This window comes from Mytilus californianus, unplaced genomic scaffold (genome assembly GCF_021869535.1).
Source record: "Mytilus californianus isolate M0D057914Y unplaced genomic scaffold, xbMytCali1.0.p SCAF_8, whole genome shotgun sequence".
NCBI lineage: Eukaryota > Metazoa > Mollusca > Bivalvia > Mytilida > Mytilidae > Mytilus > Mytilus californianus.
Window position 1 is genome coordinate 101,163,881 of NW_026262734.1, and position 16,578 is coordinate 101,180,458.

General features: G+C 32.6%; 2 protein-coding genes across 3 annotated transcripts in view; one reads left to right on the forward strand and one right to left on the reverse strand.

Moving 5' to 3' along the window:
• Positions 1 to 8,145, forward strand: part of LOC127710745 (protein CASP-like) — a 106,509-nt gene extending 98,364 nt beyond the window's left edge. For both annotated transcript variants that reach the window (XM_052216704.1, XM_052216703.1), the window contains exons 16-20: positions 1,524 to 1,613; positions 2,314 to 2,370; positions 4,631 to 4,711; positions 5,667 to 5,731; positions 6,794 to 8,145. In XM_052216704.1, the coding sequence (XP_052072664.1) occupies positions 1,524 to 1,613; positions 2,314 to 2,370; positions 4,631 to 4,711; positions 5,667 to 5,731; positions 6,794 to 6,836 (336 nt within the window). In that variant the 3' untranslated portion in view covers positions 6,837 to 8,145. The remainder of the gene's footprint in view (positions 1 to 1,523; positions 1,614 to 2,313; positions 2,371 to 4,630; positions 4,712 to 5,666; positions 5,732 to 6,793) is intronic.
• The window catches only part of LOC127710750 (glycosyltransferase 1 domain-containing protein 1-like), an 801,321-nt gene that overhangs the window by 592,102 nt on the left and 192,641 nt on the right, over positions 1 to 16,578 (reverse strand). The gene's annotated exons all lie outside the window — the stretch shown is intronic.

A 16,578-nucleotide genomic window follows, 5' to 3' on the forward strand; every position in this document is an offset into this window, starting at 1 on the left:
ATGAATAAAAATATGCCACTGGTTTAAGTGATTTGTTAAATTCTAAGGAACATGCAGAAATAAATTGTTTTTCTTTAAACTGGAGGTACATCAAATCAATCTATTACAGAAGTGTGTCTGATTTTTGCATGTATCAAACAACCACAGCTGACATCGCGACAAAAATCATGGGAAACTCCTGTCTATTTTTACCGCCGTAGTCCAAGTCAAAAACACGCATAGTAACCGCTCGACTCCGTCTGTCCGTCCGTCCACAAGACTTTAGGTCGAAAAATTTCGTCAAAGTTTGTTTGGCTTCTATGAAAGAGAATGATTTAATATTTGATTTGCAGCTTCATAATGTTGAGTTATAGCGAGTAAGCAAGTTTTACATCCGCCGTGCAGCCTCTTAATGTTTGCAGGTCGTTTGAAATTTTACAACACTCATTTTACAAGGAAAACTTTCGTCAAACTTTCTTGGCTTCTATCCAGGGGAATGGTTTAATAATTGGTCAGCAGCCTTATAATGTTGAGTCGTAGAGAGTAAGTAATTTTAACATCAGCCGTGCATCGATTTCCTGCTTGCCAATAGTTTGAAAATTTACAACACTTATTGTACTAGGGAAATGTTCGTCAAACCTTCCTTTGCTCGTACTGAAAGGAATCATTTGAATTTTTTGTCTGTAGCTTGATTGTGTTCAGTTGTAACGAGTCAACAATTTTACATCCCCGTTGCAGCCACTTCCGGTTTTCCGATATTTTGAAATTCTACAACAAATATTGTACATTGAAAATTCCGTCTCATTTTGTTGTCTTATTGAAAAGAAGTTATCAGTTATGCTTCAGTATACATGTCACCTCAATAAATTGCATGCAAAGACGCAGGTCAAGACCCGGTATGGGTCTTGTTGCCTCTATTGAAGGGGGGACCCCGTCCTCGATTTTTTCCCCTGAAATTTTTTTAAGAGTTTACCTCATTTTATAGCCTCATATGGTGCGCATAACGAATACAGTTCATGCATAATCTCTCCTTTCCAATATAGATCATTGATTATACCCATCATAATCTTTGTATTTGGATACTATTTCCAAGTTTTTGGCGAATCGTTTGGAGATTTTGTTTTTTACATTTTTGTGACCATTTTAAAAGATGATACACCATATTGTTTGTTCAATCAAAAAAATATAATTAGTCCGTACTATGGATAGATGCCAAGTGAGAGTTACATGCACTAGTAAATATATTTCAGATCGAAATTGCCATTTTGATCTGTAAAAATCTGAAAAGACTACTATAAATTTATAGTAGTTTTTAGTATTCTCAGACAAATCAACTGATGTACAAAGTCAACAAAGATTCTAGGCTTATACATCAGTACATTTCAGTTATGTACATGCAGCTCTGTTCAGTTCGTTTTCGGAGTTGTCAGTGTTAAACAACTCAAACTCTTTAACAAGACTCAATAGTTTTTGTTATACATTTCAGTCTAAAACTTGTTAGGTGTTAGGCAGTGAGACTTAAATTAATGTGTTTTTTTATACAGAGTAGAACAGCAAGAGATGATGGAACTGAACATAGATATGCTACACACTATGAGGAGAAACTGGATCCATTTTCAAAGTTCAGCAGAACGGTAAGGTTTTGGCATGCCGTGGTGTCACATCAGTTTAAAAAAAACCCAAAGACTTAACTAATCAAAGATACAAAACTTAAAATTTGGAACACCAGACGTGCGTTTTGTCTACATAAGACTGGCCAGTGGCGCTCGAATCAAAACCGTTGGAAGACGCAAATGAAGTACGAAGTAAGATATTTTAAAACCGAAACTTACGAAAAGTTGTACAGAAAAATAAGTGTAAATGGCCAAATAAAGTACGAAGTTAAAGAGCACTGAGGACCCAAAATTCCAAAAGGTTTTGCCAAATACAGGTAAAGTATTCTATTCCTGAGGTAGAAAATCCATAGTATTTCGAAAAACTCAAATTTTGTTAACAGTTAATTTATAAATATGACCATATCAATGATAATTCATGTCAACACAGAAGTGCAGACTTCTACACCAGCAGAAAAGAGATCTTCGATATGAAAAGTAATATTCCGATATCAGAATCATGTCAACATAAACTTTTCTTATACATACTAAAAAAAAAGTCTAAAGTTCTGGAATTAAATTAAATAAAATTTTTGTTGATTTTTACCTCTCGTATAATATATTCATGTGTAAATCTTTTATGGAATTTCATGAAAGTTTGTTCAAGTATGTTAAATTAGCATTTCATATATAGTTGCATTGTACTGGTAAAGGAGATAACATTATTGATTGAATTTTTCAGGAAAAGCAAAGGCGATACATGAATCTCAAACCATATGATAAAATAACTCTCAGTATGGTAAGATCAAAATTTCTTCAGTAAATGTTGGTTTTCAAAAGGATGGCCCTTGTAAAAAGAATTTTTTAAATTCGAGATCTGAAATTTGCTTTTACAGAAAAATATATACTAACGGGTTTGATGAATTGGAAATACATATTATATTCTTGCGAAAATAGTAGTTCAGTAGACCACAACACACTTTGTTAACTTGTGGAAGATCTAAGTTAAGAAATCACTAAGACAGTAAGGTTCCAACTCCCGTATGCCAAGTTAACCTTAGATGAATTTGGCTACATTGGTCACTCTTGGTCATATAACTCCTAATGTTTTAACGTATTTATACATTCATAGCTTTCAATGATATACACACTTAATAAATTCCTTTATTGGAATTATATGCGACTGTCATACAAGTGAGAGGTTTAGCTCGCTATAAAACCAGGTTTAATCCACCATTTTCTACATAAGGAAATGCCTGTACCATGTCAGAAATATGACAGTTGTTTTCCATTCGTTAATGTTTGAAATGTTAAGTTTGAGTATGCCAGATGAAGGTAAATCCAGAAAGCGCTTCGGACCTAAGAAAGAGTAAAATAACAAAAATACCGAACTACAAGGAAAATTCAAAACGGAAAGACCTTTATCAAATGGCAAAATCAAAAGCTCAAACACATCAAACGAATGGAAACAATGGAACAATTGTCATATTCCTGACTTGGTACAGGCATTTATGTAGAAAATGGAGGCTGTCCGGGATGAAGGTCGGGGACATTTTAACTGCTTCTGGAAAATGGGGATATATTGGATAGGCACAGAATTTGGCCTTGTAACAGTCTTTCTACGGACCCTTCAGTAAGTTTTTCATGGTTTCTTAACATGCAAAGAGCGTGGCATTCTCTTTACACGAGACATCGGATTTAACGTCCCCATTCTGACAGGACATGGCATTCTCTTTACACGAGACATCGAATTTAACGTCCCCATTCTGACTGGACGTGGCTGCGTATTTGTACATCCTGCACAGTCAAACAAACGCCCCACTTTAAAGTGACTATGTTTCTATTCCCGAGTCAACCTTCGGGGGATTGTAAATAAATGGTGAATGTTAAATGTGTTATTCAGGTGATATTCTGTTTTCTGAAATTTAAATTCAACCATACCTGAAGTGAATAAAGAATTAAGATACATTCATTGTAATTGAATCGGTAATTTGTCTAGTGAATTTACAAAAATGAGTGAGTAGAATTAGTAAATATCAAATCCAAATAACATAACACAGTGGTAGTATTGTAAGGCACTTTTTGTGGACCTTATGTTCAGAAACAATGTTAGGAAATCCAAGAAGAAATAGTACATGCAATTGACATTGTGGGGTGTACAATTAAAAGAGACCCAAATTTTTATCATCTTATTATGTGGGCGAAAGGTCCTGAAACTTTATTTTTGGAACACATGCAATTTGTTTCAAGTGAGACCTAAACCAAATAAATGAACAAAGTCGTTACAAGTGTCCAAGCACCGACTACGAGTCTGATGATACCGTCAATTGCATTGGCAATTCAAATAGTAGTTAACCTTTGTAAAACGAATTGAAAGAGTCTAATCGTATACTGTTAATTCTTAGACGTAGTTACGATACGCTTAGAAGATAACAATGTTTGAAATGTGCTTTTGACGCAGTGGTTATTATTACAGAAATGTTGACACATATAGTTTTGATTAAGTTATTCATATACATAACATATGTTTTAATTGAAAATAGACTTCAGTTATGATCGAATCAAGACAGTTTGACGGTTAAATCTATAACGAAGTTGAAGAGCACTGAAAAAAAAACTTTCCAAAGGTTTCCGAAACACGGCTTAGATGGTCTATGCCATGTGATTAGTGTTTCGATTTACACAACATTCACTTAAACAGTAAATTTACGGAAAAGACCGTATCGGTGATATTTCATGTCGACACAGGACTGGAATCAGGTGGTATTTTTGTTACTGATAAATCAGTTTTTTATATTAAAATTTAAGTAACACCTCAAAAGATAGACAATAACTGGCAGATTTTATAACTTTCTTACCAGTTTCTCAAACAATTGGATTCAAAGGCGCTTTTTTACTAGTCTGAGCCCCTGTATTTTTAATGTAATTTTATCCTGCATATGCACCCAGAAGCCAACAGTACAGTTGCTTATCCATACCACCCTACTAAAGTGGCGGTACGCTAGTTAGTGGAGGAAAGAATATAATGATGTATTTTCAATGTACAATGTTTTTTACAGGGAAGATTTATCCTGGGAAACAAGACAGCAAGGACCGTGACGTTTTTTTACACAATACTGCTACATACATTGATTTTCTTGGTAAGACAAATATTGAGAAGTTTAACATGGAAAGAGAGTCTGCTTATTCAGACAAAAGAAAGAGGCAGCATTAACACAAATTATCAACAATTAAAAATAGTGATTTCAGGAATGTACACATTTAATCACAGTATACATTTCTGGTGAAATTATTATGATTTTTAGAGTGCTATTGATGCAGGTAATAAAACGAACTTTTGATATAAGATTGACATAAGAAACTTAACTCATTCCAAATTGATGTTGACCTATACTTAAAGGCATCCTACACATATCACACTAGATGTATTGCTCCGTTGTCAGAGTCAATAATTATCAAATATCATATAGCAACATTGGTAAATGGCTGTGACACACTTATGGAAATGTGTAATAAATGGGTCTATTTATTCACCTGATGATTAGCCAAAAATTTGTTTCGGCAATCATCAATATGCCTTGTATTGAAATTAGTTTTCTCTCTATGACAATCAGTGAATTACTACAGTGGACCAAACAGTTGTTGTCTATTCGTTTGATGTGTTTTGTCATTTGATTTTGCCATGTGATTACGGACTTTCCGATTGAATTTTCCTCAGAGTTCAGTATTTTTGTGATTTTACTTTTTTCTTGACAATATAACAAATGTGATATATACAACATGGTAGATGCATGTATTTGTGTACTGTGGATTTATTTTTATTCGTGGGAAACCCATTTTCGAGGATTTCGTGGGTAAAGTATAATCACGAATTGAAATGTTTAACAAAGTACCAGTATTCTAAGGCTTGTATGTAGACTTTAGCAAAACCCATTTTGCCTCAATCCAGAAATTGGCACCCTCGAAACTTATTGAATCCACTGAACCAAGAAACATATAATGCATATATAGGGGTAATTTTCGTCATTTGCTGCTAAGGGGAAAAATTATAACATTGTAGTTATAACTGTACATTTATTTGGTATGTTTGATCAGGTACTGTATAAGCTAGCCCACACAGAATCTTGTAAGCGAGACATGGCTGCTGATTGGCATGAAAAGTAAGTCATAATTATGTTTAATCTTAAGTTAAATAATTTAGTCACATTATTTTCAAAACATAAAAAAAAAGTATAACAAAGGGAGGATACAAATTTATCAGTAGAAACACTCATCAAAGATACCAGCTTTATAATTCGCTGAAATCAAAACAGTTGGAAGGCAAAATCAAATAAGTAGTTAAAGACCATAAATAAATAGAAAATTCCAAAAAATGTTGCCAAATTCAGCTAATGCAATGTATGCTTCGGGATAGAAACACTTAGTGTTTCCAGTAATTCAACATTTTAAGTTTACAGAAAATGAACACATCAATGATATTTCATGTCAACACAAAAGTGCTGACCACTTGGCATGTAAGACCATCGGGGACGAAACGTCAACCAGATGTGGCATCGACCCAGTGTTTGTAAAAACTCATAAACGGTGCAAGGCTTATAATTTGTTTTGCCAGACACGTGATTCGTCTACGTAAGACCTGTCAGTGGCGTTCGAATCAATAGAGTTGAAAGGCAAAATCAAGTACGCAGTTGAAGAGCTTTAGAATCCGAAAATTTCGAAAAGTTCTGCCAAATATGGTGTAGGCAAAAGAAAAGAGACTGACACAATTATGGCAAAAAACAAAAAACAACGAAAAGACATACAACAGTCTACACTACACTACTTAGAATAAAACAAGGAGTAAACGAAGCGAACCCCACCAAAAAAACAGGATAGTGATCTAAGGTTCTCCGGTAGGATAAGCAGATTCCCCTCTACATGTACAACGATGGAACAATAATCTAACCCATAAACATGATTACATGTCATATTTGTTATTATACAGTCTTTCAATGCAACCTTTTATCAATAAACTGTCGGCTGCTAATCATTAAGCAACCAGAATTAAAATACAGGCATTTGAAACAGGTTAACAATTTTGTATAATGTTTAAATTAAATGTTTATACCTTTGGGACTAAAGCTGAAAATGACTCATAGAATTCTAGTTTTTCAATCTGACAAGATCATTACAGAGATTGTCTTCTTTTGTGTTTATGAAAGTACTTTCAACTTAAATTTCAGGTATGCAGACCATATGATGAAAGTTCATGGACATAAAAATTGACGAAAGAAATTGCTGCAAGTCGAAGCCAGACAAAAATATATATATTTAATTAAAATATAAACAAACTATGACTGCATGGGGGTTAACATTTCAATACTAGTATATTTGAGTTTGAAAGAATTTTTCTAATGGAACTATCCATGGGCTATCGTGTGAATTTTGGGTTTGATAATGTTTTCCATATCTACAATCAAACAGACATAAGTTAATTATAGATAGGGAATTTTCTAAAATTGATAAAGAGAAAACTGTTTTTGTAATGATCGGCACAAATCTGCAAGATACCTATGAAATTAATAAAGAACTAATTAGTATTCCATGAATATTAATGTTCAAGATTGGAATTAGGACACTAAAATAGATGTTGAAGCTGAAGGAATGAAAATATTCAACAGTAATCTTTATATTCAAAATTAAGTGATAAAAAATCTGTTTTGATAATTGTACTGACATGGCTGAATGGAATCTTAATTAGGCTGAAGTAGTAACAGTATTTGTATGTTGTCTCTGTCGTTTGATTTTGTTAAGAGACATATATTTCCATTACATTTTTTTTTCAACATTGTATTTTATTTGAAATCTTTCGGGTACACTGACTTTTAGCTTTTACTTATATTATTTGCCATTCCTTTTATACAGAGCCAATTAGATTCGGATTTAATATACGTATTTATGGCCAAATTAATTAATAGAAAGTACACATTGCCATTTTAGGTTTAAATTTATTACGATATTCTCGAATCTGTAAATCAATACAAACAATAGGTTAATAGAATAATATTATTATTTGTGGTAACCGATTCATCTTTAGATCTCAAAATAATAATTGAAAAATCTATCTGAAGCATTCAATGTATATTGTTATGGAAGTTTCTTTAAAATTGCTTATATCGATCAGTCTCTTTCCTTGTTTACTATTTCATATATAACATAAACGCGAAATAAATCTACTTGCATATATCTTCTAATTTTTCTTCATTTTAAAATCATTATTTTTGGAATTCAGTTAACAATATTAAAACATGTGTTCATTGTTATGTAATTCAGACCAACATTTTTAACTTTATCAATGATTTTCTTTCTTCAGATTTTAACATTGGAATTTATAGGCACACCTTATGCTCATTTTTGGGAACCTAGGTTTTTCATTCAGTTTTTTATTTTAAATTATATGATACATTTGGTGGTAAATATGTTATGACATGTTACAATTATTTAATGTACAATTGTATAGGAGGAGACTATGTCATCAATATATAATGTTTTCTTGTTGAACTTTTCATTTACATAATAAAAGGTTAAAAAATAAGTTTGACTTGACATGTAGGAGTTATTGGCACTGTATATGAAATTGAATTTCAATTAGAAGTATGGAGCCAATAGAAGAGTATGATATAGCATGATAGTGTAAGATGTTTGATTTAATATGCCTAATTTATTCAAAATTTCTTATAGAACAGAAACCATTCATTAACTTGATATGTTGTACAGACACTTGAAATATCGATACCAATGCTGATGAAGTGTTTCTCGCAGAAGGTATCAGCAGTTCAGTAGTCAATGTTTCGTATTGACATGATTTATAACATAACTTTTAACATTATTTGTTGATAAATGAAATGATTTAAAACTAAGGTTCTACCTCCCTCAGGCAAAGTTGACTTAGATGGATTTGGCTGTTCTTTATAGATCCCTTTTGGTCATAACGCTCCTCCTGTGTTCATGTACTCATTCATCCTTGGATTTCACATTTAGAGTTTCAGTATTCCTGATGAAGTTAAATCCAGAAAAGAGCTTCGATCCCAACAACTTTATATTTTTTACTTTCATTAGGAGCATTGGGTCGGTAATACTGCTAGTGGACTGCAATCCTCGAAGATATCACCAGCTTAGAAGTCAGTTCTTTGGTACTGACACGATTTATAACTAATCTATTTAATATTCTCTAAATTAATTAGATAATCAAATTATTTAGAAGCTAAGGTTCTTAAATCCTTAGGCAGAGTTGACTTTAGATGGATTTAGCTATTCTATTAAGGTCCCTTTTGGTCATATCGGTCCTTACGTTTTCATGTACATAAGGTTTTCATATATTTTGGTTTAAGCGTTTTCAATCGAGGGTAAATTGAAAAGTGCTTTTATTTATTCTCAGTCGTTTTGTTGATATGTCATTGATGTACACTCCACGTCTTCTTTCTTAAAATTTTACATTAGCAGGAAACATTCTTTCATACAGTATGAGAAGTAATACCGTAGATGTGACTTCTGGAGTACTGATAAGTGAATATTAGTGTACATTCTTCGTCGAACCTTTTGTTATACCAATTAATGACTGCTATGCAATGTTTGCAAGGAACTTATGCATCACATCTTACCATATGTATTAGTTTTACAATTTCTTGTTTTTGCTACAAATTAAATTTGTAGAAATAGATTGTACCTTCAATTTAATGCAGAGTTTACAGAGGAATTTCCATTTTAGTGACAAAAATGAAGATTTCAACATCAAAAGTAAAAAATCAAAAGTGTGAGAAAAGTCAATTTCAAATTTGTCATTAGACAAGAATTGGATTATGAAACTTATAACCACAGTCATTTTTGTTGTTTTTTGGTATGAAGTAACACACACATTGTGTCAAAATTTGGACTCATTCCAATCACTTTAAAAAGAGTAATATGCAATGGAAAAAATTACTTCAAAAAATCTTGTGCAGGTGGTGCGTTTCTTTTGTTGTTGAGTATATAACGTCACAGTACCCAAATTGCACCTATGGAGCAAAAAAATGCCGCGGAAATCTTACATTTTTTTTTAGAGACTATAAACAATTTTAATTTTTACGATTTGACATTATGCACGTCTTTCAACATAGGTAAATATATGTAGATATGCACAAAACTTTGGCAGTATATATCAACAGATGAAATATTCACTGTAAAAAAAGTTAGTTTATGGAAACGTTGACATGCGACGTCCACAAAAAGTCATCTTTTAAAAATGAGCAAATACAATATGTCACAAGCATCCCTTTCTCGAAAAATGAATAAAAAGCATGGACTAATGTCAATTTTTTCTAAATATTTGAAGAAATAAAAGAAAACATCTGTTATTCGATTTTTAAGAATGTGATTTTAAGCATAGGTGCAATTGGGATACTCCTCATTACAGAATCATAGATCGTTTGGAGGTCAGTTCAAATCCATGCTTCTATGGTTTAATATAGATTCAAAATTAAATTGGTGGAACGATATAGTAAATAAGGATACACGTACAAAATAAACCCAGAATGGAAACTTTTGTTTGGATCACAAATAGACGTAGGTGAAAACACTGTCAAAATAGGTGCAATTTGGATACCCTCACGTTACATATATAATTGTTTTGTGCATGGAAGAATCTGGCATTGGTCGATTATTTTAATTTTATATAACTCTCTTTAATTGTGTAGAATCACTCAAGTTTGATATATAAAGCACGAAGTTGTTTATATTTGAAGACCGTTTGTTGACCATTTGTAGTCTTCAGGTTCAATTGTGTTGTGGATTACTGTCACATTGACGTATACTCTGTATGTGTTAATTACAATTCTAATATGACGTGCTTCTTTCGCTTTGTAAACAACTCCGTGATAAAATTCTCGATATATCTATACTTAGCACAGACTCAGAGATGTACATAATATTGACTGTTACAATATACCTCCCACGTATCGTAACCTATGTGCATACGCTATGCCGATTTCGCTGTGTAAAAAAATGCAATTGAAAAAAAAAACCCAAAAAAACTACAGAACCTTTATTCTTATTCTGATCAGAAAGAATTAATGAATTAGAGCTCGGAAAAATGTACAAAATCAATATAAGATAAAATTCCGCGAAATTCCATTAACATGATTAATGCTTTCGGCGCATTAAAGTCATTTCAAAAAATTGACGTCATACGAATGAAAACATGGAAAATGCTAAAGCTGAAGCTTCTTCCGTTACGTGAACCCTCCAAATTCAGATAATATTGCATTAAAATGGAGTTTTGAGGTAGGTGTTGTTTTATTTTCTATTCTACTGCATAATTTGCACATTTACTGCTTTCAGCAAGTCAACATGGCGGCTCCTTAGTTACGAAATGTCAACTGTGGATTTGACGGAAGCTTACGAGAAAAAAATGTAAATTAAAAATGTAAAATGTTGGGGTTGAGATTTAAAAGAATTAATCTCATTTTTCTAGCGGTTATTTAAGAAATAATTCATGCAAGCTATAGACTCATTGGAAATATTAAGCTTTATCTAACAGGGAGTAAAAAAGAACAGTCACATACACGGCATACCCACCCTCGCTTCAGTTTTTTAATTACCGTATTTGTCCTATTAGAATCGAAATAGTTCATGGAAGCCATTGATTTGTTGGAAATTTAAACATGGCCTGGGCCGTGATATTCGTAAATTTTATCCCTCGCTAACGCTTAGGATAAAATTCTTATATTACGGCCCAGGCCATATGTAAATTTCCAACAAACCTATGGCGTCCATGAATTATTCCTTAAATACAAAACTCTAATCATATTGTGCTTATAGTGCCACTAATGAAGCAGGAACAATGTACTCCTCTCTGTCCCTCTGTCCATGAGTTTACACCTTTGAATAAATACCGTTTTGCTATCTTTAATATTTGTGTAAGGTATTGTGGACTACTGATTTCTCTTTCATTTTGATTCTTATTGGACATAATATTGCATTTCATTTGACCTATGGTATTGATTGTACTTTTACATGTTTTAGCTCACCTTGACCGAAGGGCCATTGTAAGATATTGCCATCACTTCCCATTCGTCGTCGTCCGTAAACTTTTACAAATTTAACCAAACTTAGCCACAATCAACAATATAATAATAGGGTTAAATGTATCAGATGACGCCGCTTGCCGAGAAACAAGACTGACATGGTAAAAAATAGAACATATGGTTAAAATGTAATGTTTGTCTAATATTTTGAAAACCGCTATAGATAGAGAAGATCTGGCGGGCCAACTGACTAAATTTTTGGACATCTTTAACAAATATAAACTTCGACATGAAAGTTCCAACTATTTACTGGCTTCCGCAAAACACCTTACAAATATAGATTTATTTCACCTATAAGCCATTGTTCCACTACTAAACTGTCTATTCTGCTTTCTAGTATACTAGTACTTGGTACAATAAAAAAACCGGTAATAAATATTTCAAATTAGATCTACGAAAATAGTGAAATCAATCAATTTTGAAGTGTCAAAAATTCGTTGGAAGTTCTTGCTAAATTGCATGCTCATATTAATGTTCTCGAATGAATCTGTTAAAAAATTTAGTTTTTTTTAACCTATATACCACTTTGTCTCATTATCTCATTATGAAAAAAATCACATACGTAATTAAATAGGCATTTAAAAAGGATGTGAATATATATCTTCAAAACATTTTTAGCTAATCTTTTAGTAACGACAAACGAAAGATCTATGTCAATTGGACCTGCTTTGATATGATAACTGCACTTGATTTTTTTACTAGTTAACATGTTTGTTCGCTAAGGAGATTCCGTATATTGTCAACTTATCGGAATTCGAATGGGGACTAACTGTGCACCACCTATTGCGGACCTATTTCTGTATTTTTACTAATAACAATTTATTGTCTCGCCTGCGATGAAAGTCTCAGTATGCGAGATATATGGATTACTATCCGACTTCGGCGTAAACTATTTGTATAAAGCATTATTTTTCAGAAGGTAGAAGACCTAGATGCTTCATATCTTGTTTGCAGATAGCTTATGTTACGAAATTTCCGTTTGTTCTATGTCCATTGTCCTTTACCTCATTTGCATGGTTCAGCAACTGCTTAAAATTTTGTTTTTAGTTTTTATGGCAGGTGAATTTCGCACTTATGAGTTATAGGATAACTATATTTGGTAAATGGATTCTTTGCAATGTCTACATGTCCGTCAGTCAGGGTTCACCTGATGTCGACCTCATTTCATGGATCAGTGAAAAGATGGTAAACAGCCTCAGTGTGCTGAAAAGATGATTAATATAACGATATAAAATAGACTTGTAAATCAGTTGTGATTAACGGGTCTGAATTAAAAGTAATGTAGATTATATTGGATATCTTAGTCGAAATACACTTTCTGACGAAGTTGGAGCAGCGACCTAAAGTTCAAATAATAAAGGTTTACAAGATATTGGCAGGATGGTTGTACAATTAAAGAACTTGAAACATGTAAGAGAGAAGATACTGATTTGAAATGTGTTCATCAGTGAATTGATAAAATAGTGTACACAAAAAAGGTATGTCTAACAGTCCACTCGATAGAAAGTAGTGGCCTAATTTTAAGTGTTTACATCAGGATTACAGATTTCTATACCAGAAAAGGTTACTGTAAACCAACTAATTTTCGCGAGCGAGTTTTTGTTTCGCGACCTTCGCGAGTATAACAATAACGCGAATATAAATCGTTGCAATCATGTAAAACTTGGATCTTTCTTTATTTGACTACATCAGGTAAATTTGAAAATTGCGATATTATATCGCCGCCAAATGGGCTAGAAGGGACTTAACGCGAAATAAAGTATCCGCGAATATAAGTTGGTTTACAGTATTCGCAAATGATAAAATTCAATTACTAATACTTATAAATGAAAAAAAAAAACAAAAACAAACGATGATGTTATCATAATGATATATGAAGCTCATGTTGGAATTGATAAAACCGTCTAGAAGATAAAATCTAGTTTCTATCGGTAAAAGATTATTGAAGATATTAAACACATATGTTTAGTTTCTAACAAGAACAGAGCTTTAAGTAAAAGGCAAAAAACAGCTTTACAAACATGCATAGCTGGGCTTCCGATGGATCGTATTTTTGTAATTTGGGATCGTTTATATGTTGGATGGAATCTCTTCCAACAGATCACCAGTCAGAAGCACTTGCCAAAAGTTGATTCATGAGTTCGTGTCTCGATTTTAAAAACCCCTTGGAATAAATACTGACCAAGGCGGATAATTTGAAATTTATTTTATTTGAAATAGAAAGTTAAGGTAATCTCATTAAAGACCCAGTTCTAAAGGTGTCATTGAAAACTTTAATGCTACACTTGAGAAAATTATTCAGAATTTGGTTTATAAAAATGTTAATGATTTTGATGTTAACACTGGTATATTGATGTCAGCAACTGGTTGTAACCGGAAATATATGCTGATGTTCGACAGAGTGATTATGCTTCCGAACCATATAATATTCCTATTCCCATTCCTTGTATTAATAATTACGTTGATGAATTATTATCTCACCTTGAAGAGATGTATAGTTTTGTTCGTGAATACATGTGATCAAGTGTTAAAAAACAAAAGAAAGATTACGACACACAAATTTCCCAATTCATTTACAAATCCTCGTTAAAACACCTAATGCATTTTGTGAGAAATTAACATACAAATGCTCTGGTTCAATTATAATAATTGAACATGTTAGTTCTGTTTCAAAAGAAGACGATGAAAATATCCCATCTTCATACTAGAGACCTAAACTTCCACAATAGGACGATATATAGCTGAGTGGTTCAGATGTTCGACTAAGCATCTTTTCAAGTTCTTACCTCCATTCTTTCTACGGTAAAATATTGCCTTTCGAAATATTCTCATGAACCACAACAAATACACCGAAGTCGATAATATATTCTGATGAAGTATATTCAACCAGCGTTGTAAATCCGATGTGGATTCGAAAAACTTCTATTGATTTTCTCCAATATCTTCAATCTTTACAATTTAAAGTAATATCCAAACCTTAAATTTATCTACCCTTTAAACTTATATTCCCCATTCTCAATTGAAAGATCGACTGCATTGTCTCATTAAAAAAATGGTAAACTTGGATACAAATTCCTTGTTTTGTGTCGTGAAAAATCTTACTTCGTGGAGAACCACATACACCGAAGATGATATCATCAAAATGCTTGCCGTTTTGATCGAAAACATATTTGTTAAGTTTGGTGTATTGATATTTCAGAAGACTGTCAGTTGTTCAATAGATACTTAAAAAGTAAAATCACAAAAATACTGAACTCCGAGGAAAATTCAAAACGGAAAGTCCCTAATCAAATGGCAAAATCAAATGATAAAACACATCAAACGAATGGACAACTGTCATATTCCTGACTTGGTACAGGCATTTTCAAATGTAGAAAATGGTGGATTAAACCTGGTTTTATAGCGCTAAACCTCTCACTTGTATGACAGTCGCATCAAATTCCGTTATATTTACAACGATGCGTGAACAAAACAGACATAATAGGTAAAATGGTCACAATATGGGTACAGCAGTCATCACTGTGACACAATCTCAAAACAAACAAATATTTAACAAAAAAGCACAAAAAAGTGCACCACTACTCACCCTCTGCTCCATTATTTGGCGTTTACATAACTCAGTTAATACGTTTCCCTCGTGCATGTTAACACTGTTCGAACATCATTAATAGATATTTGCTCCTTACACAAAAAATGCGCCAACAGAGTTCTGAAAAATAATGTGGATCCGGCATGTTCCTCATGCCAGTACAGCTCCGTTGATAAGTCTCATTCCGTGATGTCACAATCGCGGAAAATAGTCAGGATTGTGGTTACGACAATTGGAGCATATCCGTGATTATCTGTAAAACAGATATTCTAAAACGGTCAACCAACTCCCGATGCGGTCTCTAAAACTTTCTAAAGGATGATTGGAAACTTTGGTTTTATAGCGTCCTTGTAAGCAGTAACCTTCTTTCAAGGAATCATGATAGGAAATGTATGCTCTGGAATATCGTATCAGCTGTGAGATATATACTCCATATGCAGGCGCTGCTTGAATGTTGCTACATAGAAATATAATGTTCACAATTTTGAAGCTGACTTCTTTTTTTGTAAAGTTTTGTACATTTTCTAGATGTAAGTCAAAATATCAGACTTAACTGTATCTGTTGTATTCTTTATTTCAAGTTTGATGGGATAGATGCGTTCAACATAGTGTAAGTAAGTGTACAACAACAAATTTGAATCATTTAAGGTTTTTGCTTTGATTAATTAGATTTCAAAGTGAAAGTACATCTAAAGTTTTTCTTCTTTAAATTTCCTCTAAACTTTAGTTAGTATTAAGTTATTGAGGTACAGATTCACAAGTCACGATTACGAAATATTTTCAGCAAACCCTTAATCAACAACAGCAAGTATCATTACTCCAGAATGAAATTAATAACCTGAGGTCCGATAATGTAAAGGTGTATGAAAAAATTCGATTCCTTCAGAGCTACCCACAGGTAAAGTTCTATATCAATATGTAGAATTTCAAAGCAAAGTATGGAATTTACTCCGACTCTGTGTGTTTGGAAAGACAAGTATCATGTTATTTTATTGAGATCAAACTTAAAGTCCATGTGTTATGTGACAATTAAATTATCTTTTGTAAGTACACTTTCGTTGGTTGGTTGATTTGAAGAAAATAATGAATTGGATCGGTATTTGTATTGCTGATATTGACACAAATATGTATTTTCAATTGATAAATTATGAATAAAATTATGCCACTTGTTTAAGTGATTTGTTAAATTCTAAGGAACATGCAGAAATATTTTTTTCTCTTATAAACTGGAGATACATCTTTTTTTTTTGCATGAATCAAACAACCATAGCTGTCATGGCGATAAAAATCATTGGGAACTCCTGTCTATTTTTACCTG